This window comes from Brassica rapa, chromosome A02, assembly GCF_000309985.2.
Source record: "Brassica rapa cultivar Chiifu-401-42 chromosome A02, CAAS_Brap_v3.01, whole genome shotgun sequence".
In the NCBI taxonomy this organism is placed as follows: Eukaryota; Viridiplantae; Streptophyta; class Magnoliopsida; order Brassicales; family Brassicaceae; genus Brassica; species Brassica rapa.
Window position 1 is genome coordinate 11,468,602 of NC_024796.2, and position 24,902 is coordinate 11,493,503.

The 24,902-nt window shown below is 36.1% G+C and overlaps 5 protein-coding genes across 10 annotated transcripts; 4 read left to right on the plus strand and 1 right to left on the minus strand.

The window, feature by feature from the left end:
- Positions 1 to 1,985: 1,985 nt before the first annotated feature.
- LOC103852664 (L-tryptophan--pyruvate aminotransferase 1) lies at positions 1,986 to 5,146 on the plus strand. Its single transcript, XM_009129561.2, has 5 exons — positions 1,986 to 2,185; positions 2,301 to 2,607; positions 3,934 to 4,223; positions 4,358 to 4,644; positions 4,748 to 5,146. Exons 1-5 carry the CDS (start codon positions 2,124 to 2,126, stop codon positions 4,945 to 4,947), a joined length of 1,146 nt encoding a protein of 381 aa, XP_009127809.1. The 5' UTR covers positions 1,986 to 2,123; the 3' UTR covers positions 4,948 to 5,146.
- A 1,706-nt stretch (positions 5,147 to 6,852) lies between these two features.
- LOC103852665 (anthranilate phosphoribosyltransferase) lies at positions 6,853 to 10,579 on the plus strand. Its single transcript, XM_009129562.3, has 10 exons — positions 6,853 to 7,273; positions 7,926 to 8,411; positions 8,482 to 8,639; positions 8,736 to 8,819; positions 8,910 to 8,962; positions 9,056 to 9,137; positions 9,236 to 9,343; positions 9,461 to 9,584; positions 9,808 to 9,893; positions 9,972 to 10,579. The coding sequence occupies exons 1-10, from the start codon at positions 6,883 to 6,885 to the stop codon at positions 10,191 to 10,193; spliced, it is 1,794 nt and encodes a 597-aa protein (XP_009127810.1). The 5' UTR covers positions 6,853 to 6,882; the 3' UTR covers positions 10,194 to 10,579.
- A 3,141-nt stretch (positions 10,580 to 13,720) lies between these two features.
- Positions 13,721 to 14,860, plus strand: LOC103852667. 2 transcript variants are annotated; one of them, XM_009129564.3, is made up of 4 exons: positions 13,721 to 13,926; positions 13,997 to 14,089; positions 14,193 to 14,342; positions 14,458 to 14,860. In XM_009129564.3, the coding sequence occupies exons 2-4, from the start codon at positions 14,018 to 14,020 to the stop codon at positions 14,617 to 14,619; spliced, it is 384 nt and encodes a 127-aa protein (XP_009127812.1). In that variant the 5' UTR covers positions 13,721 to 13,926; positions 13,997 to 14,017; the 3' UTR covers positions 14,620 to 14,860. The 2 variants fall into 2 exon arrangements, with proteins under 2 accessions (XP_009127812.1, XP_009127811.1); XM_009129563.3 differs by having other exon boundaries at positions 13,723 to 13,926; positions 14,015 to 14,089.
- A 4,588-nt stretch (positions 14,861 to 19,448) lies between these two features.
- On the minus strand, positions 19,449 to 20,049 carry LOC103852669 (60S ribosomal protein L27a-3). Its single transcript, XM_009129565.2, has one exon. It carries the CDS (start codon positions 20,012 to 20,014, stop codon positions 19,574 to 19,576), a length of 441 nt encoding a protein of 146 aa, XP_009127813.2. The 5' UTR covers positions 20,015 to 20,049; the 3' UTR covers positions 19,449 to 19,573.
- A 478-nt stretch (positions 20,050 to 20,527) lies between these two features.
- Positions 20,528 to 24,696, plus strand: LOC103852670 (arginine/serine-rich protein PNISR). 5 transcript variants are annotated; one of them, XM_018656770.2, is made up of 13 exons: positions 20,538 to 20,906; positions 20,974 to 21,004; positions 21,090 to 21,365; positions 21,613 to 21,878; positions 21,951 to 22,133; positions 22,202 to 22,411; positions 22,495 to 22,569; positions 22,638 to 22,704; positions 22,786 to 23,656; positions 23,739 to 23,840; positions 23,929 to 23,985; positions 24,173 to 24,250; positions 24,395 to 24,694. In XM_018656770.2, the coding sequence occupies exons 1-13, from the start codon at positions 20,592 to 20,594 to the stop codon at positions 24,441 to 24,443; spliced, it is 2,580 nt and encodes an 859-aa protein (XP_018512286.1). In that variant the 5' UTR covers positions 20,538 to 20,591; the 3' UTR covers positions 24,444 to 24,694. The 5 variants fall into 5 exon arrangements, with proteins under 5 accessions (XP_018512283.1, XP_018512284.1, XP_018512285.1 ...); XM_018656768.2 differs by having other exon boundaries at positions 20,530 to 20,906; positions 22,638 to 23,656; XM_018656769.2 differs by having other exon boundaries at positions 20,536 to 20,906; positions 24,173 to 24,696.
- The last annotated feature ends 206 nt before the right edge of the window (positions 24,697 to 24,902 follow it).

Below are 24,902 nucleotides of genomic sequence, written 5' to 3' on the forward strand. Positions count from 1 at the left end.
TATTAATCCAGTATACATATATTACTAAGTTTTGAAAACAATAACGTAATAATGGTTTATAAAAAATCCCAAGTAACCATTGAAATATATATAGATATTTTCCTTTTTTATTTAAGAAAAAAATTATTAATAAGAATTTAAAATATAAATTTTGATAATGAAAATACATAATAATATTAATTAATTAAAGTTATCGACATAATTAACAATCAAGATAATTAACGTGAGCTTGACATGTAAGAAACTAACTTCTCAAAATATTTATTTTCCACTTTAAAATTAAATAACTGGTAACTTTTATTTTGAAAATAGTAAATTTTTTTAGTCTGTAAAAATATTTTGTAAATAAAGATTATACTTATTAAAAATAAATAATAGATAAAATATTTTTTAGTACAATTTTTATTTGCATTTTCTTTTTTTAAAGGACATATTTTTTAAAAAAAATAATCATTTGTTAAACTTAATCTTATTAATCCAGTATACATATATTATTGACTTTTGAAAAGAAAAACGTAATAATGGTTCATACAAAACATCCCAAATAACCTTGGAAAGATATATAGCTATTTTTATTTTTGTTATTTAAAAAATTATTATTAATAAGAAACTAAAATAGAAATTTTGATAATGGCAATTACATAAAATATTAATTCATTAAGGTTGTTAACGTAATTAACCATCATAAAAAAATAATGTGAACGTAACACGTAGGTAATTGATTTCTCAAATAATATCATAGAGATATACATAATTTTATTTTACTTTTTGTGTTTGCTTATGATAACTATTTATATTATCAAATTTATATTTAACATAGCACTCATAAGATAATAATTTTTAGTTTATTTCACAAAAATAGCACTCAATGAAAAAAATGACTAAAATAAGTTTTGTTACAGGGTAAAAATACAGTTTTACCCTATGGTAAACTATTCTAGATTTAGGGTTTAGAGTTAAAGAATGAAATTTTGGGATAGGATTTCAATTTTTTTTTAAAGTCAAATTATTTTCTATGATATTTTTTGCATTTTCTTTTTTTAAAGGACATATTTTTTAAAAAAAATAATCATTTGTTAAACTTAATCTTATTAATCCAGTATACATATATTATTGACTTTTGAAAAGAAAAACGTAATAATGGTTCATACAAAACATCCCAAATAACCTTGGAAAGATATATAGCTATTTTTATTTTTGTTATTTAAAAAATTATTATTAATAAGAAACTAAAATAGAAATTTTGATAATGGCAATTACATAAAATATTAATTCATTAAGGTTGTTAACGTAATTAACCATCATAAAAAAATAATGTGAACGTAACACGTAGGTAATTGATTTCTCAAATAATATCATAGAGATATACATAATTTTATTTTACTTTTTGTGTTTGCTTATGATAACTATTTATATTATCAAATTTATATTTAACATAGCCGATATGCATAATTAACTGGGTTATTTTGGTCGTTGTCTTTTTCAATGGCTATTTTTGTGACAAAAATTAACAAAAGGCTATTCGAGAGAATTGCGCTTATTATTATCATTAAAATATTATTAAATGTATGTTTTTATCATTATTAAATTTTGTTTACAATCAAAACTAATCTAAAATTTAGTTTGTAATTATACTTTGTGATAATTATAAATTTTGAAATAAATAATTCAAAAATATATTTTAAAAAGATTCTAAAGATATTTGTGGATTTTGTTAGGCATTTCTTTAAGATATTTATTAGTATTTCAAATAAAAATAAAGATATTAAAAGATACTATAATTAAGTTATGTAAAATTTAATAAATTTTTTAAGGATGGTCCAAATAAAAAAATCACACATGAAAAGAGTGATGACTTCTATTTTAATAGTATAAATATTAATTAAATTGATTTTCCAATAAGTGTCATATTATTGACTCTAGAAAGTAAATAATTTTTAATAAAGATATTTCCCATTTAAAACCAGAATACATCACCCTTTCTTTTCTTTTTTTAAAGAAAAAAAAAGGTTAACAATAAAATAAGAAATCGCTTTCCTCCTATAAATACACTCAGCCCTACACTATTCCCTAATCATTACACACTAACAAAACATAAGAGCAAAACCAAGAAGAAGAAGACGATGGTGAAAGTGGAGAACACGAAGAGCATCGCCATGTCTGACTCCATCATCAACCTTGATCAGTACGTCTTTCTTTTTAATTAATATCACAAATTTCCCTAACCGCATTGCATAACCCTCGGCTCCAAAAAAGAAAATCAGTTTCTCATGTTTTAAAAAAAATAAAAATTGTTGCAGTGGAGATCCAACGGCGTACGAAGAATACTGGAGGAAGATTGGTGACAGATGTACGGTGACGATACGTGGTTGTGATCTAATGAGTTATTTCAGCGACGTGAACAACCTGTGTTGGTTCCTTGAACCGGAACTAGCCGAAGCGATCAAAGAGTTGCACGGTGCCGTCGGAAACGCAGCAACCGAGGATCGTTACATCGTGGTCGGGACCGGTTCGACGCAGCTTTGTCAAGCAGCCGTCCACGCATTATCTTTGCTTGCTGGTGGGACCGAACCTGTCAGTGTCGTCGCCGCGGCTCCTTATTACTCCGTAAGCCCCCACCACTAAACTAAACTCTCATCTTCGTTCTCCTCGTATCTTTTTCCCTTTTTAATTTATTTTAAATCATTCCTTTTTGCGTTGACATATATTTTAAAACTAATAAAACCGATTAACAACTAATAAACCGATTTTTTAGCTACAAAACCACTACTCTGAATCTGTGATGGATTATTTTTAATTCGAGTAGGGTTTTGGATCAAGTCCAGATCTATATTGGGTGCTTTGTTTAATAAAATTAAGTTTATTAAGAAAAATAAACATTTGTACCTGCTGGATATTAGATAGAAGTAGTTTCTTAAAACCTCTAGATAAATAAACTAAATCTAAACGTAAATACAAAATATATTAACTGATTTTGACTGTTTTTTCTGGTGTTGATTTGGGTTTATCTATTTAAAACTGCCTAGCCAAATGTAAACCCGACAAAGAAACCATTGTTTTATTTATTTTTACTTGTTTAGACCATCTCCAATGGTACTCTATAATTTTCTCTATATTTCACTCTAAAATAGAGTAACTCTATTATAGAGTTGGATTTGCTCCAATGGTTCACTCTATAATAGAGTTACTCTATAATAGAGTGAAATATAGAGTATTCTTATTTTTCCACTCTATATTTGGAGTAAAAAAATAAGATTACTCTATATTTCACTCTATTATAGAGTAACTTTATTATAGAGTGAACCATTGGAGCAAATTCAACTCTATAATAGAGTTACTCTATTTTAGTGTAAATTATAGAGGAAAAAATAGAGTCCCCTTGGAGATGCTCTTAGGATGTCATATAGTATTGCATAAATGACATTTTAGAAAAAAAAACTATAGACGCATAATATAATAAAAATTTGAAGAAGATTCATTAGCTACGTCTTATTCTTGTTTTTTATTCTAATTTTATATAAAATCCTAAGTCGTTTATAATTTTTTTTAATCAAAAAGTCGTTTTTAATAAAAAAAGTTGATTTGATGTGAAGATTTAGGGGGTCTTGTTTACAATATCAAAGATTTACAATATCACAAAGATTGGAGATCTACCATTCTTTTTAATCACAAAGTCGTTTTTTTTAATCACAGTGACAGACATGTTTATCGAACACAACACCTCACATCCACCATTCTTTTTTATTTAACAATTTACAAAAATATTTTTCCTTCTTACATACTGCATGTTTATGGATTCATGTGCAAAGACATCAGTAACATGCTCATGTCCCCACTTTTTTCTTTCGCTTTTACCAAAAACCGTTCTTCTTCTCTTAAATAATTTCATTCTTTGGAATATAAAAAATGTTTACAACTTTATTTTTTAAACAGACGTATGTGGAGGAGACAACATATGTTCGGTCGGGTATGTACAAGTGGGAAGGAGACGCGTGGCGTTTCGACAAGAAGGGTCCGTTCATCGAGCTGGTGACGTCACCCAATAACCCAGACGGCACTATCAGAGAGACTGTGGTGAACCGTCCAGACGACGAAGAAGCTAAAGTGATCCATGACTTTGCTTATTACTGGCCCCACTACACTCCCATCACTCACTGTCAAGACCATGACATCATGCTCTTCACTTTCTCCAAGATCACAGGCCACGCTGGGTCCCGCATCGGGTCAGATATTGGGTTATGCATTAGTTTCCTTCTTTCACAATAACATGCATTGGACTAAAACGCATGTTTGCTGAATTTAAACCTAATTAATCATTGAAACTAATTAATGGGTTTGGTTTGTTTGGATGGTGAAGGTGGGCACTGGTGAAGGACAAGGAGGTGGCAAAGAAGATGGTTGAGTATATCATAGTGAACTCTATTGGTGTGTCTAAGGAGTCACAGGTACGAAGCGCCAAGATTCTCAAAGTTCTCAAGGAGACTTGTACGAGCGAAACGGAGAATTTCTTCGAGTATGGTCGTGAGATGATGAAGAACAGGTGGGAGAGGCTTCGTGAAGTGGTGAAGGAAAGTGATTTCACTCTTCCTAAGTACCCCGAAGGCTATTGCAACTTTTTTGGCAAGACACTCGAATCTTACCCTGGTAACTAATACTAGTCGACACATGTTTTATGTTATTATAACTTTTGGATTTTTGTGAATTGAATAAGACGTAACCGTTGGTGTTTTTCATGTGCTAACACAAGCGTTCGCGTGGCTGGGGACGAAGGAAGAGACGGATCTGGTTAACGATTTGAGGAGACAGAAGGTTATGAGCAGGGCAGGAGAACGTTGTGGTTCTGACAAGAAGCATGTCCGAGTCAGTATGCTGAGTCGTGAAGATGTTTTCAATGTGTTTCTCGAGAGACTCGCCAACATGAAGCTCATTAAAAGCATTGACCTTTAAAATAATAAGCGCATATAAAAGTTTAATGGTTAAAGGTTTGTAAAAAGCCTTTATAATTAAGTACTCTTTAGTATGTCTAGCTTACCCTAGACATCTACATATATGTAGAAACAATAAAGGTTCTCTCTCGGTGTCTGTCTAATTATATGTGGGCTTTTTTATATGTGAAATATATAAATGCTTTCAGTTTATCTAAATATTTGAATTGCATACTACTGAAAGTTTTATAAGGTTAAGAGATTGATTATTGCCACAGAGGGAAAAGAGGAGACAATAAAAAAAACTGAAAGTATAAGGCATGGAAAATCAAAGTATACGAAATTTTAATGATCTATAAGAAATTTACTTGTCAGTTATCACAGAACAAATATTGTATCATGTTTTGTTTCTCATCTTTTGGATTTTGTTAAATACTAGATGACCTGACGAAAAAGAAAACTATATAAGAATATTAAAAAAAGGTATTTGAGAATACCTTAATTAAGACATAGTATCATCACTCTTTCTCTTCTCCGTGCCTTGATCGAACCCATGAGGTGGAGCTGAGCAAACAAACCAAATGAACTAGCCGATCTGGCGGAGGTTTGGTCGACATTTAACTTTTGTTCAATTACTAATGACAAAACTACAGGCCCAATAAGCCCGCCTTAACGTGGGTTCAAAGAAAATCATCAGAGTTTTTCGTCTAGAGTTTGTCCGCAAAATCGCAGCCCATAGACTCGCCTATAAAATAGAACCGGAGTAGATAAGCCTCGTGTTCCATCATCTCGCAGGCAGAGCTCAATTTATTTGATAGTTAAATAAATTATATTCCAGATGACTACATACATCATTTGGAGGGAACGCAATGGGGCGAAGGCACCAGAAACCTTGGTCAACAGCTGCTGCTCAGTTAACGCGATACATAGATAAAACTATGTGCAACCGCATCTCTTCACTCAAGTATAGAGATGATCACAAGTTCGAAGAGCTTATGCGACGGTGGTTTGAAGTGGCGCGTTAGGATTTTCGCCTCCATTACAACATTTTACACTAGTTTCCTTTTGAACTTTAGCTTACATATGCATTAGCTAGCTTATTATTTTGTAAATGCATATCTTTTTTGATCAATAAATTTAAAATTTCATTGAAAGAAAAAATTATTTTTGTTGCAAAATAAATAAGCGATGTTTTAGTTATCTTAGATAAAAGTTTTTGATAAAAAAAAAGATAAAAGTTTAATATTGCTTGAGATTTGTGATCAGTTACATAATATTAGATTTTTTTTATTGATTGAACTAGTTTTATTAATGATATTTTTATGTAACCAAAATAATTTATATAAAATTTTGCATCTTCTTAATCTATTGCATTAATTTCAAAACATCAATTAAAATGAAAAGTATTCTAAAGTGAAAATGAATAAAGAGTGATATTACATGCAGTTTTTGGAGCATGGATGAACAATGGAAATACAGCCGGCCAAATTTGTTCACAGAAATTAGTATGAATAAAGAGAAAAACCCCAGAAGCAACAAACACTACCCTGGATGTTCTGTTTTTAATCAAATTCGAGAATCGATTGCTGCTGTCTTGGGGGTATTCAGCTTGATTCTCTGCTTGCTCTATGTTGTACCTACCAAACTCAAACTCTCTACGACTCTACCTACCAAGTGCATTAACATTGAGACATTCCCTGTAAAGTCACAAAGATGCGAACTTGAATGTGACTTATCATATCTTTAAAAGGCAAGAAAAAAACAAAATGTGCCTAATAAAATAATTATTTATCTTATTATTACCAACTTTGGTCTGATTAAAAGTTATGTAATAAAAAGTAGATAAAGTACTAAAGAACTAATGAAAAAAGTGGAGAAAGTACTGTTAAGTTTTAACGGTTTGGTTCATACCGTCATCGTCATCTGAGAAACTCCCACACCGAGACAATCCAATCCGATGAAAGCTCTCCTCAACCCCGAACCTTCCTTCTCCATCTCCTCGCTTCAGATCAAGAGGTCTACCTACTCCGACGCCCTGCCTCCCTCATGCCTCCGGTTCCCTTTAACCAATTTCAACGGCCGTTCGTGGCGGCGGAAGCTGCTCCGCCCTCACGGTGGTGGTTTGAAGATAAAAGCAGTGTTGGACTCTGCAATGATGGAACAGTTTGGGCTCAAGGAGTCTGATATCAAGAATCCAGCTCTCTCTTCCACTTACCGTAGATCGGAGATTCCCAAAGCTAACCCTACCGTTCTTGACGCTCAAGCTAGGGTTTGCACCGGACCTACTCAGACAAGACCTCTCAGTGAAGAACAGGCTTTCAAGGTGTTTGATACTATACTCAGATCAGGTAAAGCATCAGTGGATTCATGTTTGACTAAATCGTTATCAAGAAAGCTTAGGCCTTTATAATAAAGTTTCAAACTTTATGTCTTCAGCTTGTTTGGTTTCATGTTCTTATGGAAAGACCTTAGTCTGTTTTGGTTAAGCTTCTTGGTTTGTGTTATGAACAAACGCAAATTAACTTTAGAAGAGAGCAAAAACAAAAAACAAGACTAATTGAGGAAATATGTGTTTATTGATTATGTGAATGAATAGATCCGTAATTATACTAACCTCAAAACTCTATATTCTTTATCCTAATAAATGTTTTTTTTCATAATCCTAAAATACATACATACATGTGGTTCTTTACTAGTACACTGAGATTTGTCATTTCCAGAATCAACAATCTGTTTAGTGATTGGACTCTGTATAGTTCTTCAGTGGATATCAAATGTATTTGGCAACATGGAACCAAATTTCGGTTGATTTTTTTTATAGTCGTATTTGTCAGATAATATTTTCTAATGGGTTTGATTGTTTCTCAAGAGCTTGTTTTGTTTTTTTTGATGCGATGTATCATATCAATTTTTATGTTATTGTTTTTGATAAACAATATTGAATAAAAGAATTTTTAGACGAAAAAAAAAGACTCTTTACTAGTTCTCACTATGATGCAGCTAGAGGGGAACTAAAAGGAGAAGAACCTGTGTCAAAGGCCCAGCTTGGTGCATTCTTTGCTGGGATGACAATCCGTGCAAACGCATTTCCTGAGGAGACTCAATGGAGCGAAGGCGAAAAGCGAGCAATGGATGTGTTCTGGCCACTTCTTGTTCGGGCGCTACCTCCTGATGTGCTCTTCATTGCAGACCCTGAAGGATCCCTTTTGGGAACTGGCAACTCTGTTGGGCCAAGTTTTGTCGGCAATGAAGCTAAGGAGATGAGGTTGGTTGGTGCGTTGAGAGAGGTTTTGGCTGGAGGTCATCTTGGGTATGAAGAGGTCAAGGGTGTTTTAAGAGACGTTCTGCCGCTTGGAAGTGAAGATGGGGGGTTAGCCTCTGGAGTGAGTGAGTCGTTGCTTTCTGCGTTTTTGATTGGTCAGCGTATGAATAGAGAGACGGATCGTGAGCTTAAAGCTTACTGCCTTGCGTTTGATGACGAGCTTGGTAAGAAACCAGACTATTCAAATGAAAGTTATGACATGAGTTTTAACGCATGTTTTAACTAAATTTTCAGGGGGTGCTCCTGTTGCTGATGTCAAGTCGTTAACTCATTATGGGGAGCCTTATGATGGAAACACTCGGTTCTTTCGGAGCACGCTGTTTGTGGCTACTGTTAGAGCTTGCTATGGTGAATCATCACTGCTCCATGGCGTTGAATGGATGCCTCCAAAAGTAATTATAACGAATATGAATCTCTTTCAGTATATGATATTATGATGATGCTTTTAGATTGTTATTTTGGTTAACTCTTTAGTGTTTTTGGTCCAGGGGGGTGTGACTGAGGAGCAAATGCTGAAGTTTATGGGAGCAAATACAAGCTTGTCTGTTCACCAGGCAAAAGAACTCATCGAGGTGCCTACAATAGTTTTAACTAATGTCCCACAGGGCTCTATAGCCAGCCTATCTCTATATGACCCTGTTGGTTTGTTTTTTAAATTATAGGATGAGAAGGCTGGATTTGCATATCTGAGTCTACGGGAAGCTCGACCATCTTTGTATGATATATTTTGCTTGATCCATTCCTTTGGTTAAGCTTTAGATATGGGGGCTATGCTAATGTGTACTATCTTTTTCTTTGATGTTTGCAGATATTCGCTAGTGGGAATGAGGGAGCATATAAAGAAGCGTCCTCCTCTGGCAACAACGGAGAAAGTTCAGCAGTTTGTGAGGGTAAGGGGATCTTTCAGAGGTTACATGCTCCATAGGACTTGAGAGAAGCTGCTTGTATACTCTATACATACATTTCATGGACTGTCTTTTAACTGCAGGCGACAGGGAAGGAATCAATAGTGGCGGGGTTTTACCATGAAGGCTACGAAGAGCCTCTCCTAATGCTTATGAGAAGAAGAGGTGTCCATTCTGGTTTGGTCGTTAAGGTCGGCTCTTTTTTGTTTTGTCATAGTATTAGAACCTAGCATCTGTTACTAGTTTCCCTTTTAAATTTTGAACCTTTTGACAGTGAATAAATAAGAGTTCTCGTTTGGTAAATGCAGGGAGAAGAAGGGGCACTCTCAATGACAACACGTGTGCGAGCTGCAACTGCATCAAAAGGGTTTCCAGTTAACTACTGTTCTGGTTTCCGTTCTTTGAGTTCAGAAACCGCTCTAGAAGCTGACGGTAAGAACAACTAATTAAAACAACATTCCTAGTCTCATTGCAGAATCTATTGCTTGATATGTTGTATGAACCAATGGGGCTCCATAGTTGTCATGGTGTCTTAGATATAAGTTTTTGAGCGAATTGGCCATTCTAGATTGCTATGTAAACTAATCCAGAGCTGTCACTTGTTTAGATTGTTGGTCAATGCAACTTATGACTTAATTAACTTCTGTAACTGTAGGGGTGTCACGTCAGAGTTTCAACCTTGAGGTGGATGCAAGAAACTATGGGTTTGAGCCAACAGAGACTCCAAGAACTGATCGTTCGGTTAGACCTCTTAAAACATATTTATTTCACATTTGGTTGGGGACAATGGTTACTCAAAGAAAGGAATAAACTTGATAGGTGTCCAAGAACATAGAGCTGGGTTTGGCAGCACTTCGTGGTGAGAAAGGAGCTGCTTATGATAGAATCGTGCTAAATGCTGGGATTGTAGATCATTTATTGGGATCTGAAGGTGCAGAGGATGTGGCTGTGGCTATGGAGAGAGCAAAGGAAGCTATTGACAGTGGGAAGGCTCTAAAGAAGCTTTTGAATTACATTGAGTTCTCACGCAAGATGAAATAGTTCCAACAACAGTCTGGAGTCTTGACATACACGGAATAGAGAATTGCATACACCTTTTCCTTGAATCTTTTTTTTTGTGGACAAATTAAACTCTCTAAGTCTGGAGTGTTGCAAACTGAGTGTTGTTTTTCTTACAGAGTGGACACATAAGATAAAAATGCTTGTGGGGGCTTTTCTGTGGATAGTTGGTGAATGCTATGTACAGAATCTGGAGGAGAAATGTTTATTTCTCATGTGTGTGTGTTTTTGTTTAGTGATTCACAAGAATTCAGCTCATATAGGTGTGCCAGCACAACATATAGCAAGATGAGCTTCCCTGTATCAGTTCCAAGAAAATAATCCTTTTTTTTTGTGTTTCATTGGTCTATGAAATTGCTTTGTGGGTGTGGGATTTTGATCCTTTGCTGTTTAGCTATTGATGGAAGAAGTTCAGATCATATCTTTCCACGCCAATGTGGGCAACGAGGTGGTTTCTTCGAGATGACCTTATATCCCTTCCCAGAGTTTGTATTCGATCCCGCTATGATCGATCAGACAAACATTATCATGTTCTTGCAACCTCTTTGAGTTCATTTGGTTTCTTTTTTTTCGGGGTCTTTCATCTGAGGACAATGCCAGGGATTATGACTAGTTTCAAAAAGTTCAATGATGACTTCACGGTGACAACTTTGGTTAACTCAAGAATGTGAAAAAGGACTCGCATAACATTATTATTGTATATTCACTCTTAAAATACTATAACTACTGTTGTTCCTTACTCTGTAAAAACCCCGTCTTATTCTCTTTAAAATACTTTGTATTTATTGGATAACCCACACAAAATAATCTCAAGTTTATATAAACTTTTTCATTGAATCCATAAAATGACGACATTAATTTCAATTAAAAAAAGCTTAGCCGAAAGTATATATATTTGATATATGAAACGGAAGAAGTATATTCTTCTTTATGGTGAAACACGAAATTGAGTAATTATCTAGATATTAAGTCGAGAAGCTTCTCAATATATTTTTTTTCTTATTTTTACCATATTAAAAATGTTATGAACATGGACGTGATAGTGATTCATGTTTATTTTCATTCACATTATGAGGATTAACGAAGAGTTATTTAATCGTTGATAAAATAAAGTTTCTAGATGGAAAATATTCCACCTTTATATATAATATTAAACTAAAAATGATATCACATTCTCCACGACTCTTTGCCTCTCTTTTTTCTTGTTGGTATTTTCTCTTCAAAGCTTCAAGTAGATAAACTTAAAAAGCCCTGAAACCTAATCTTCTTATATATTTTTTTTTTTTGGTGTGAGCTAATCTTCTTATTGTTCCTCCTTTTGCTTAGAAAACTCAAGAAACTCAGTTATCATTTTCCCTTGAAGAGTGAATTTATTTTTTCGTTTAAAGTAATTAACAAACCAGTTTAGGTCAAAGGGTTTATTTTCCTTGTTGTTTTTGTTTATTCAGTTTTCTTCGCCAATGGATTCTTCGGGAAAGACACTTAAAGTGAAGACTCCGATCAATAAGAAGCTAGAGAAAGAAGGAGAAGAAGAGGATGGATTCACCACTCCAAAGGGGACACAATTTAAAATTCCACCGCTGCTTCAGTGTCCTCCGGCTCCTGTGCGCGGCGGAATCCAACAAACGACGACCCCACGGAGGCTTACCTCCGTCAACGTTCAAGATTTGAACTCTTTCTTCGCAAGAACACATACATAAGTCGCATAAGATCCTCACTAATACATATTTAGCTTTTTAATACGTTCGTTAATGCCTTGCATGGAGTTTATCCAATTTTTTAATTAGTTACGATTTTATCTTGATTTTTTTTTGTATATTTTTAGTAAAATAAAAGATGATGAAGCAACTGAAATTCATACAGTTTCTGTGAACTCCTTCTACGTTATGAGTCCTTAGATCCGTAATCTTATCGGTGCCTGGACAAGAACATGTTAATTTTATATTCTAACGACTTGAACTTGTAATTTTGAGGCGTATTAAGTGAATGGAAAATCTGATTGTATGTTGCATAACTATTTGTCACATTTTATTAGAAATTTGATTGCTTACAGGAACATGTTCAACTTAAGACTATTCAGTCTGCCACATGCTTCAACTTTGGATTTACATCCAAAATCAACAATTATTTGGTCAAATAGATTTTTTTTAAAATGTAACTCCGATTCAACTTTTCTTTAAACCTCGAATTTTCTGAGTAAAAATATTCAAACTAGGAAAGTTGACCCACACGGCATAACTACAACTACTTGAAGTCTAAATAGAAGTCTACATCATGGTTGGTAATGTCCAACTAAATTGAATAGTCGGTTTCGAGCTGAATAGAATCCTATGCATTGCAGTCATCAATAATTTCTACTATAATGTTATTTATTTTCTAGGATACTAACTCTGTGATTGTTTTTCTTTCTCTCATGAAGATTCGTAAATTTTATATATTTTTCGGTGTAATCGCAGTACCATGTAAGTATAGCGTCAAGTTTTAGGTAATCCGAGTTTCAACCTGGAGGTGAATGCAAGAAATTATGGGTTTCAGCCAACAGAAACTGAACTGATCCTTCGATAAGACCTCTTATCTTTCACACTGTTGGGGACAATGGTTACCCACAAAAGAGAAAGAGAAAGAACTTGATATACCTTTATTGAATGAGAAGGTGTGGAAGAACATAGAGCTGGATTTGGCAGCGCTGCGTGGTGAAAAAAGAGCGGCTTGTGATGGAATCGTCCTAAATGCTGGGATTGTAGATCATTTATTGGGGTGCGAAGGAGCAGAAGATGTTACTGTAGCAATGGAGAGAGCAAAGGAAGCTATTGACAGTGGGAAGGCTCTAGAAGCTTTTGAATTACATTGAGATCTCACGCAAGATGAAATAGCTCCTCCAACAAACTGGCGTCTTAACAAATGCATACGCGGAATCTTGAATCTTTTTTTGTTTCGTTTTTGTGGACAAAACTCTCTAAGTCTCTGTTGTTGTTGTTGTTGAAAACCAAGTGTTGTTTTTACAGAGTGGACACATAAGATAAATGCTTGTGGGGGACTTTCTGTGGATAGATGGTGAATGCTATGTACAAAATGTAATAAGAGAGAAGAGATGGTTATAAATTTCTGATGTGTTTATGAGTAATTCACTATTCATCTTAGTGATTTTTTTCCATATTAATCCTATTCAACTCGATGATTAGTAACCTCTTTGAGCTCGTTTTAGAGTGATTCACTATTCAAGTCGATGACTAGTAACCCGTTCTTGTAACCTTTTTTAAGCTCATTTGGTTTCATATTTACTTCATGTTACAGTAACACGGTGATGACTTTGGTTACCCAAGAATGTTAAAGAAAATAAATAAAGAATGTTAAAGAAAATAAATAAAGAATGTTATTATTATTTGTCTATTCACACTCTTAAAATAAGCTATAAGCCACAAGTCAAAAGGCTATAGCCACTAGTCAAAGCTTAGCTGAAAATATATTTGATATATATGAAACTGACGAAGTGAAGAAGTATATTCTCAAGACCTTCTGGTGAATCTAGAAATTGAGTAGTTACAGCCACTAGTCAAAGCTTAGCTGAAAAGTATAGCCACTAGTCAAAGCTCTTTTGGTGTATATATATTCCTTCGACGCTCTTTTGGTGTATATATATTCCTTCAAAGCTTCTTCAGTCATATACAGTTTTAAAGAAACTTTGCTTTTTTTACTTATTTCTCAAGAAAATCAGGTTCTCATCTGTCTCTGAAGAAGAAAGTTTTTCGTTTTACGTTTTAACTCAAGTAATTAACATATACCAGTTCGCTTTCTTTGTTTAGGCGATGGATTCTCCGGCAAAGTCGCTTAAAGGGAAGAGTCCGATCAATAACAAGCAGGAGAAAGAAGAAGATCAGGTGCTCATCTGTCTGTGAAGCAAAAGAAAGTTTTACTTTTACCATACCTTTTGCAAAAAAAACAAAAAAGTAATTAACATACCAGTTCATTTTCGTTGTTTAGGCCATGGATTCTCCGGGAAAGTTGCTTACAGTGAAGAATCCGGTGCAAGCTCCCATCAATAAGACCCCAGAGAAAGAAGATGGATTCCCCACTCCAGAGGGGGAACCATTTAGTTTGCAGTTACTTGTTAAGCAAAATCAAGAAAATCAGGTTCTCATCTGTCTCTGAAGAAAATAAAGTTTTAATTTTACGTTTTAAGTAATTATCATACCTTTTGCAAAAAAAAAGGAAGTAATTAACATACCAGTTACTTTTCGTTGTTTAGGCCATGGATTCTCAGGGAAAGTTGTTTCCAGAGAAGTTTCCGGTGCAAGCTCTGGAGAAAGAAGATGGATGGACTTGGCGAAGTCCAAAAAAAAGACCATCCAACAAAGTCGTAAAAAATCCACCCCAAGGAAGCATACCTCCGTCAACAGTCAAGATTTGAACACTTCCTTCTCAAGAACACATATATAAGTCGCATATGATCCTCGCTAATACATAAGTGTGTTCGTTAGTACTGCCTTGCATGGATTTTATGTTTATTTATTATTGTTACTATTATTTATCTTAGTATATTTTTACTAAGCTGTTTCGTCTACCATCGAATTACAGATATATGATTAAGCAACTGAAATTCATACGCTTTCTTTTCGTATATTCAAAGTTGAATCATTCCTTTCTTCGGATTTATATATTGCATAACTATTTATCACGTTTTATCAGAAATTTAATTGTTTACAACGAAAACGAAGACTCAGCATTATACTATTCAATCTGCCACATGGTCAAAAAAGATAAAAACAACATTTGAATCCGATTAAACTTTTCTTTCAACCTTTTAATGTTTGAGTAAAATATTCGAACCAAGGAAATTAAGTTGACCCACACGAGAGAGAAGGAGAAGAGGAAGATGGATTCACCACTCCAAAGGGAGTGCAATTTAGGATTCCACCGCATGTTGATTGTCCTCCGGCTCCTCCACGCGGCGGAATCCAGCAAAAGGCCATTGAAAAACGTCGGAAAAGGTCCAGCCCACGGAGGCTTACCTCCGTCAACGTTCAAGATTTGAACACTTTCTCTAGAACACATACATAAGTCGCATAAGATTCTCACTAATACATATTTAGCGTTTTAATGCGTTCATTAATGGTTGCATGGATTTTATTTTAGTGTTTAGTTACAATCTATAACTTTTTGTACATTTTTAGTAGAATATTTCGTCTACCATTGAATTAAAGATATGAAGTAACTGAAATTCATACATTTTTGTAAGACTTAATGGATTTGGGATCCATAATCTTCTTGGTGCCTGGACGAGAACATATATATATTTTTTTTGAAAACTTGTAATCTTGAAAAGTATCAGTGAACGGAATATTGACTCATTCTTTCCTTCGTCTTATATGTTGCATAACTATTTATCACATTTTTATCAGAAATTTGATTGTTTGCAACGAAAAGAATCAACATAACTATTCAATCTGCCACTTGCTTCAACTTTGGATTTTTTTTTCTTTTGAGCAAACATAGATTATATTAAAAGAAAGTCTTACACTCCATAATGGGAGGAGGTTACAACAGCATTAGCAAGAGCCAACTTTGCCACTAAGTCAACTTTGGATTTATATCCAAAACCAGTAATTAAGTATTTGGTCACATGGATCAATCTGCCACATGCTTCGACTTTGGATTTTATAACTATTCAATCTGCCACATGCTTCGACTTTGGATTTTATAACTATTCAATCTGCCACATGCTTCAACTTTTCCTTAAACCTTTAATGTTAAAAATATTCGAACTCGAGAAAGTTGATCCACACGGCTAACACAAAAATTACATGAAGTCTAAATAGAAAGGTACATCATGTTTAGTCTCACGCAAAATGAAATAGCTCCTCCCAACAATCTGGAGTCTTTGACAAATCATCTTACACGGAATAGAGAAACACCTTTCCTTGAATCTTTTTTGTTTCGTTTTTGTGGACATCTATCGTTGTTTGTTGCAATCAGAGTGTTGTTTTACAGAGTGGACACACAGCATTAATGCTTGTGGGGCTTTCTGTGGATAGATGTTGAATGCTATGTACAGAATCTTGAGGATAAATGTGATTCACAATTTATCTAAGGGGATTCTTTCATATTAATCCTATTCAAGTCGATGAAGTTCAGCTCATATCTTTTCACACCTGTGTGGGCAACGAGGTGGTTACTTCGAGATGACCAATATCCCATATCCCCTTTCTGATCAAACAAACATTATCATGTTCTTGCAACCTCTTTGAGTTCATTTGGTTTCTTGTTTTTAGGGGTCTTTCATCTGAGGATAATGCCATGGATTATGACTGGTTTCAAAAAAGTTCAATGATGACTTCATGTCTTAGTACGGTGACAAATATGGTTAACTCAAGAATGTGAAGAAAGGACTCGGAGAACATTATTCTCGTCTATTCACTCTTAAAAAGCTATAACTACTGGTCCTAGTCTGCAATAACTCTTCTCATGCTCTTTAAAATCCCTTTATACTTATTGGATAGCACAAACAAATAATCTCGAGTTTATATAAACTTTTTCACTGAACCCATAAAATGACATTAATTTACGTAAAAAAAGCTTAGCCGGAAGTATATTTGATATATGAAACGGAAGAAGTATGTTCTTATTTTTGGTGAAACTATAAATTGAGTAATTATCCAGATCTTAAGTGGAGAAGCTTCTCAATATTTTTCTTATTTTTTCATATTAAAAATGTAATGAACATGGACGTGATAGTGATTCACGTAATGATACCGTTAAAGAAACTGTAACTCCCAAATCTTCTCCTCTTGTTCCTTACACGAAACATTTTTTTACTTTTTTTTTTGGTAATCATGTTAAATACATTTTTGTACTTATTTCAGAGAAAACTCAAGAAAATCAGTTCTCTTTTTCTCTGAAGAAGAAAGTTTACTTTTCCGTTTTAAGTAATTAACATAACAGTTCGTTTCTTTGTTTAGGCCATGGATTCTCCGGGGAAGCCGCTTAAAGTGACTAATCTGGTGAAATCTCCGATCAATGAGAAGCCGGATAAAAAAGAGAGAGAAGGAGAAGATGAAGATGGATTCACCACCAAAGGGAGTGCAATTTAGTATTCCATCGCAGGTTAAGTGTCCTCCGGCTCCTCCACGCGGCGGCATCCAACAAAAGGCCATCCAAAAACGTCGGAAAATATCCACCCCAGCAGGGAGACTTACCTCCGTCAACATTGAAGATTTGAACACTTTCTTCTCAAGAACACAAACATAATAACACAAGATTCTCACTGATACATATTTAGCCTTTTAGTGCGTTCATTAATGGTTTGTATATGCATTTTATTTTAGTGTTTTAGTTACGATTTAAAAGTTTTTATATTTTTTAGGAGAATTATTTCGTCTGCCATCGAACTAAAGATATGAATCAACTAAAATTCATACACTTTTTGTAAGATTTAATGGATTTTGGATCTATAATCTTCTTGGTGTCTGGACGAGGACATTGTAATTTTATATTTCAACGATTTGAACTTGTAATAAGTATAAGTGAATGGAAAATTCATAGTTGAGTCATTCTTTTCTTCGTCTTATATGTTGCATAACTATTTATCTTATTTTTATCAGAAATTTGATTGTTCACAACGAAAAGAATCAACATAACTATTCAATCTGCCACATGCTTCAACTTTGGATTTTATATCCAAAATCAGTAAGTATTTGGTCACATGGTTCAATCTGCTACATGCTTCGACTTTGGATTTTATAACAATTCAATCTGCCACATGCTTCGACTTTGGATTTTATAACTACTCAATCTGCCACATGCTACAACTTTTCCTTAAACCTTTAATGTTAAAAATATTAGAACTAGAGAAAGTTGACCCACACGGCCACACAAAAATTACATAAAGTCTAAATAGAAGTACATCATGTTTGGTAATGGAAGTGTAAATTGAATAGTCAGCTTCGAGCTAAATATAATCCTATGCATCACAATCATCAATAATTTCATACTATAATGTTATTTATTTTTGTAGGAAACTCTCTTATCCGGTGAAATCGTAGAAGTATCATGCAAGTCATATAGTGTCAACTTTATTAGACAGTCACATATTGTAATTCTTTTCTAGCGACCAAATTTTTTATCTAAAGTTCAAAAAAAAAAAAGGTTTTATCCACATTAATTAATCAAAACAATTTGTTACTAGCTGAGGTTGCGAGATTATGGATAGTTTCAAAAATTTTGATAACTACGTCATCATAACTTTGTGTACTGAAGAATGTTAGAGAAATTAAGGACTCAAAAACATTATTATTTTTGTCTATTCACACTTAAACAGATAGCCACTAGTCACTCAAAAGCTTAGCTGAGAGTATGTTCTTAAGACCTTTTGGTGTAACTAGAAATTGAGCCGCTAGTCAAAGCTCTTTTGGTGTTATATATATTCCTCCAAAGCTTCTTCAATCAGATATAGTTTTAAAGAAACTTTGAGTTTACTTACTACTCAAGAAAACTCAAGAAAATCAGGTTCTCACCTGTCTCTGAAGAAGAAAAGCTTTTTTACTTTTACGTTTTTAAGTAATTAACATAAAGCAGTTCGTTTTTCTTTGTTTAGGCCATGGCTCCTCCGAGAAAGTCGTTTAAAGTGAACATTCCGGCGCCCGCTCCGATCAATAACAAGCCGGAGAAAGAAGAAGATGGATTCACCACACCAAAAGAAGTGCAATCTAGAAATCCACCACAGCCTAAGACTCCTCAGGCTCCGTCGAAAGGTAAGCCTCCGCTTCCTGATCGCAGCGGAATCCGACAAAAGACCATTCAAGATTTGAACACTTTCTTCTCAAAAACACATAAATAAGTCGCACAAGATTCTCACTAATACATAGTTTGTTCGTTGATGTCTACAACGAAATTAATATTATATATTTGTTGTTTTTAATTTTCAGAAAAAATAATGGGTTTCAACCCAAAAATAAGAAATAATTTACATGTGTTTACAGAAAACCAACATTTTTCCGTTAAATAATTGATTTTGAGAGTGTGTGAATGGTTAAGTCGATAAATTTCTGAAGAAATGCATCACGAGGCAACAAAACATTAGTGAGAAAATGTTTGACTTGTGTCTTGTAACAGCTACTAGTCTTAAAGCCAATAACTGGCGTGCATTACAAGCTACTCGCTAAGCTTCTTATTATCTTCGAGTACCGTGGTGTCAAAGTAATCGACTCTTTTAACCTCAACCTAGCGATAATTCACTAATTATTCCAGAGCATGAACGATTAATAGCTGAATCACAATCCTCAACCCAAATGTCAAAACAACCATTTATAAAATCCAACATAAGTTCCAAAACTCAAGATCCAAAACAAGACAAGTTATAACAAAACCTAAGCTGTAAGAACAACAGCACCACCAGCTTCCTTAATCTTCTTCTCAGCAGTCTTCGAGATAAGCTTCGCCTTCACCACAAAAGGCTTGTTCTCAGGCAAATGACCTTTCCCCAACACCTTGAAGAACCCGTGCTGCGTCACATCGATCAAAGGAACCTTGTCCTTGGTCGCTTTCGCCTTCACGTCCTCGGGGACGAGCGACCAAAGCCTGTCGAGGTTGACGATCGGGCAGAAGAACTTGTTGCGAAGCTTGTGGAAGTATCGCATACCGACTTTACCGAAGTAACCGGGATGGTACTTGTCGAAGAGGATCCGGTGGTGGTGCATTCCTCCGGCGTTACCACGACCTCCGGGATGCTTTCGGTGCTTTCCGATACGACCATGTCCGGCGCTGACGTGGCCACGCTTCTTCCTGTTCTTCTTGAATCTCGTCGTCATTTTCCCCCTGCGGCTAGGGTTTTCTGAAGAAGCAAGCAGCACACACTTATAGTGATGACCTAGGTTTTTCATATTTGATCTGGGCTTGTATATTAAATGGGCCTAATAAGGATTAAGCCCAATAAGAATATTGAAATGGTGTCGTTTAGATGGAAGGATTTGGTTGGAAAAGGGAATAATAGTTCAGCATCACACGGTCGGGTCTCCACGCACAATTTCTCACGCGCCGGTGTAACTTCGTGGCCGACGAATTCGGTGGTGGACCCCACATCGGTTTGCAGATTGTTTTGGTTAGGCATCGAATTCAGGTCTTTGGTTTGGGTTCGGATCCTTCAGATTTTAGAAATATAGATCGGTTGGGGTTTCAATTTTTAAAAACCGTGTAAATGGTGTTAACCGGAGATCATTCTTTAATTCCGTTTTTCTATAGTTAATCGAAACTACCTGACGTTTAGACGCTTTTTAACGGCACGGAAGTTAAAGTAAAACACTGAAGACGACCTGCTGTTTTGTAGATCCGTAGGTCTAAAGTTGTGAAGACTCGAAAGACATTGTCAATAATCTCTCGCGAATCGGAATGGACGCGTACCAGCCACCGCGCCCGTACATGAGACCGCCGTCTGTACCACCGCCAGCGGCGGATCCTTACCACCAATATTATCAACATACGGGGAGGCCACCGTTGCCTCCTCCTCCGCAGCCTGGTGGTTACTCCAATCAATTCCATAGCCCTCACTCTCCATCGCCACCACCGCAGCACTGGGGACCACCTCCTGCTTATCCTCCTTACCCGATTCACTCTCACCAGCAGCCGTTTAACGCAGCCGCCAACGGTAACAGTCAGTTTGCGCCCTCGCCTGCTGGACCGCCGCCTCGTCAGCCATATCCGCAGGTTTGCTTCGTCGTTATATTGATCTTGTGTCGCAATTCTTAGATTTGATTTTGATTTTGCTTATTAGGAATGGTCTCAGCAAGGTCACAACGCTCAAGGTTTGCTTTCTTGATCGCACTCAATGTTATTGAGTTAGTAGTATTAGGGTTTAGCTTTCTGACTAATCTCGTGATGACACAACAGCTAGTAGTAACGCTGAGGATTGGGCACTAAAAGCTAAAGAATGGGCAGAGGTTCAACGCTCTGCAACGAACCAACCTAGTGGACAAGTCTACCACCAACACCCTGATCAAGATGTTCATCAACAGACGGCTCCAGCTCCACAGCTCCCTAGCTATCAGCAGTTTCCAGCTCCACCGCCGGAGAGATATCCAAATTATGCAACAGCTGGATTGTCACATCAAGAAAACATGCCTATTCATCAGCAGGAGGTACCTTATAGTTATTCTTCTGTTGCAGGTAACCTTTTACTTGGAACATCATTCTAGCTTCTAGTCAAAGCACTCTATGAGGGTTTCCTTGTAACTAGAAATTCTACGGATGTCTTCAAATTTTCTCTGACCTAAGTGGCTAAGTCTATGATTAATCCCGCACATAGATTAGACATTTACCGATTATCATTCTCCTTGCGCTTTTTCTCACTGAATAGGAAGACTGATTAAGCTGTTCACACCTCCAGAACTTAAACTCGTTATTTTGTTTGTAGGGAGAGAAGAATCTGGCAATGCAACACAGCATCATGTGCAGATAGGAGTGCCGAATGGTGGGGGGCCTGTTCACGCAGAGCAGCAAATGCAATATTCATATGGGGATCAAACAGTCGCTCCAATTACCAACCTTCACGACCAGCCTTTACAGTTTGCTACCAGAGAGAGTTCTGATTACGCTAGTCATCATAATGCGTGGCTGCCCCATGCCTCAACCGGAGTAGTTTATCCTCCTATTCCTTCGTCGGTACCTTCAATGCCAGAGGTACTCTTAACGCTTTTGGTTTTATCTTTCATTTTTGTATTGACAAGTATGATGTATGCTTTTTTTTGGCAGCATAATTCATCTATGGCTATGCCTCCTGTTACGGGTCATAACATGCCTCCATATGGAGGGTATACCCCACCAAATCTCCAGCCTGTTGGACCCCCTTATGCTTTTGGGACAAAGCCGCCTCTTCACCCTGTTACTGCTTTCATGGACGACTCATATGCAGCATCGTCTGTTCCTTCTAAAAACGTAAGAATAAATATATTCTGGTGTAGTTCAGTACCTTCCATGATTCTGTCTAATTAGGTGGTTTACAGGTTAATTTACCTAACTGGCTCAAGGAAGAGTTATCGAAGATCAAACCATCTCATGGAAAGCCTTCTTCAGGGAGTTTTGAGGAGAGAGAGGCTATGGACGATGATATACTTTATAAACCTACCGAGAAATTTGATCAGCGTGACAACAAAAGGTTCAGCGCTTCTAAATCTTCCGACGAAGAAGAGGAGGAGGAGGAGGAGAAGGATGAGGTTCTTTATGACGATTCAAGCTCCCCTGGTACTTACAACTTTATTCAGCACCATCATTTACACCCATGGTTTGCTACTTGTAGGATGAGATGGATGCAGCTAGAAGCACAGCAATTAACTCTGAGATAAAGCGTATCTTGACTGAAGTTCTTCTCAAGGTAGATAGCCTGATAGAATTGGTCTACAAACACATTTTCGCAACAGTTTAACATATTTTTTTAAACAGGTTACAGATGAATTATTTGATGAAATTGCAACCAAAGTCATTAATGAAGATGGAGCAATACAAAAAGGTTTGTTTGCTGTTATTCTGTGCTATTCATCATTACTTGTCCAGCACGAACCTAAGTCATCATCTTCTTTTCTGTCGGCAGCTGATCCAACGCACAAGGCTTCGGCAAAAGTTTTGGTCTCAGTAGGAGGCACAGATAAAAAAGCAGATGTACTAGGCCTTGCTAGCTATGCGTCTGATGATGATGATGCGGATACTGATGCTGCCTCTAGTGCTGATGTCGATGGCGGTGATGGAGTTGAAAGTCATGGCATGGGGTCGACAAACGATGTTACTCAGCAGCCAAGCGCGGATAATCCTCCTGAATCTAAAGCAATGGTCGACACGAGATTAAATCCAGAAGTTGTAGCCGGTGATGTATCTCACAATAACAATAAGGCAGGCTTGGATCAGATGTTGGGGTCCAGGAGAAATTCATTCAGTGAAGGTAACAAAACTGTTAATGTAAGTGCCAGCTCTGATGATGCTTCAGGATGCAGAACAAACGATCCTGACAGAACAGTCAGTGATAAAGAAGCAATACTAGAACAGCCTCACAGGAAGAACTCTGGCTTGGAATCAGATTGCAGCCTTCGTCAGGACAGCAATAAAAGTTCCGGGAAAGACTTGAGTGACGATTTGAGTAGGGATAAAAGTAGAGGAGATGAAATGAAAAGTGGAAAAGAGAAGGGAGATTCTCGGAATGGCTCAAAAGATAGAGTGAAGCAGAAGGATATGAAGTCAGCAGAGGAAGGTAAAGGCTTTGAATCAAATAAAAAATGTACTGATCTGGATGTAAAAAAGGACTCGAAGGATGCAGAGAGGCATCACAGAACAAATTCTAAGGAAGACCGGGGTAAAAAGAGGGAGAAGGAAAAGGAAGAACGGTCAAGACACAGACATTCTCAAGGCTCAAGCAAAGACAAAAGAAGACGCTCTCCAACTAGTAATGGATCCTCTGATGACTCAATAAGGTGGCATGGGATGTTCTTACATTAAGTTGTTCTAACAGTGTTTTCCAGTACTCACAATGATTATTTTTTTGCCTATCTTCAGAAAGTCCCGTTCGAGAAAAAGGAATATATCACCATCTCCTGTTAGGTCCAGAAGAAAACGCTCTTCTCCATCGAGTGATGAATCTTCTGATGATTCAAGAAGGTGGCAATAGAGTTTCCTGCTTTGACTTTTGTTCTTTTGCACTTCTTTTTCTTTTTTTGATGCTAACGACCGTTTTGGCCTTCTTCAGGAAGTCTTCTTCTAGAAGAAGGAATCGGTCACCATCTCCCGGAAGGTCCAGAAAAAGGTAATTTTTCTATACTGTTACCATTTCAAGGTCACTAGTGTTTCCATATGTCTGTTAGACTTAGTGAAGTTAGAGAACTTTTGAAAGCAAAAGTTTGACCAAGAGAGATGGCTAAGCATCGTTCAAAGCGGAATAAGGTAGCATGAAACTCACGAGACAAAATATTATATATGTTTTGATTGTATAGACATGTTACTTCGCGGTCACCACATAGCAAGCATTCTGAGAACAAGCACAGTTCCTACTCTTCTCATGAAAAATCCAGGTACATATTTCCAATTTCATATGATACTTCTCTCTCTCTTGACAGGTGGTTAAAGCTGGAACTTTTGTTTTTCCTCTAATTAAAAAAAAAACATTTTGTTACCTTATGCTTTTTAATGGAACTCAAATATGGTTTGCTATACAGGTCAAAGCGGTCAAGGTCCAGATCTCCCCGCAGGCGACATCGGGATTAATGAACACAGTTGAGCAAAACCATGGCCAGGACAATGCTGTGCGCAGAGATTTGGTGATTCTGGATGTGCCTTGGTTGATCAATGGGGTTTGGGTAATGGTAATTGGGCATGGGTATAAAGTCACTCACTGGTTTGAGACAGAGATGTCCAAAGATTTTTTTTTTACTGTTTTTCTGATTTGACTATGTAGTGTGTAATGGTTTAATAAGCTTTTCCTATGTAATTGTATCGTGCAAACTTTGTTGGTGGTCTACCTCTGAATCGTCCAATGGTCATATATGTGTCGTATCCGCCTATAGCTCTCTGTCTTCCCAAGTCAGACTTGTTTTATTCACCCAACACAACTCTTCTTCTTCTGCTAAATCCTTCAACCAAAAAATTGACTCCCGTCTTCTTCTTGATTCCACGTGAGCAATTCTCTTTGCATTCCGTTTCTTTCTTGAATAATTGCTCTCTAGT

Bases quoted from the DNA above. Each gene is read 5' to 3' on its own strand.
- LOC103852664 (XM_009129561.2), top strand. From the start codon at position 2,124: ATGGTGAAAGTGGAGAACACGAAGAGCATCGCCATGTCTGACTCCATC. The intron at 2,186-2,300 runs GTACGTCTTTCT...AAATTGTTGCAG, and splicing joins TCCATCATCAACCTTGATCA to TGGAGATCCAACGGCGTACG. The intron at 2,608-3,933 runs GTAAGCCCCCAC...TTTTTTAAACAG, and splicing joins CCGCGGCTCCTTATTACTCC to ACGTATGTGGAGGAGACAAC.
- LOC103852665 (XM_009129562.3), top strand. From the start codon at position 6,883: ATGAAAGCTCTCCTCAACCCCGAACCTTCCTTCTCCATCTCCTCGCTT. The intron at 8,412-8,481 runs GTAAGAAACCAG...CTAAATTTTCAG, and splicing joins TGCGTTTGATGACGAGCTTG to GGGGTGCTCCTGTTGCTGAT. The intron at 8,640-8,735 runs GTAATTATAACG...TTTTTGGTCCAG, and splicing joins TTGAATGGATGCCTCCAAAA to GGGGGTGTGACTGAGGAGCA.
- LOC103852667 (XM_009129564.3), top strand. From the start codon at position 14,018: ATGGATTCTCCGGCAAAGTCGCTTAAAGGGAAGAGTCCGATCAATAAC. The intron at 14,090-14,192 runs GTGCTCATCTGT...TTCGTTGTTTAG, and splicing joins AGGAGAAAGAAGAAGATCAG to GCCATGGATTCTCCGGGAAA. The intron at 14,343-14,457 runs GTTCTCATCTGT...TTCGTTGTTTAG, and splicing joins AGCAAAATCAAGAAAATCAG to GCCATGGATTCTCAGGGAAA.
- LOC103852669 (XM_009129565.2), bottom strand. From the start codon at position 20,014: ATGACGACGAGATTCAAGAAGAACAGGAAGAAGCGTGGCCACGTCAGC.
- LOC103852670 (XM_018656767.2), top strand. From the start codon at position 20,592: ATGGACGCGTACCAGCCACCGCGCCCGTACATGAGACCGCCGTCTGTA. The intron at 20,907-20,973 runs GTTTGCTTCGTC...TTTGCTTATTAG, and splicing joins CTCGTCAGCCATATCCGCAG to GAATGGTCTCAGCAAGGTCA. The intron at 22,570-22,637 runs GTAGATAGCCTG...TTTTTTAAACAG, and splicing joins TGACTGAAGTTCTTCTCAAG to GTTACAGATGAATTATTTGA.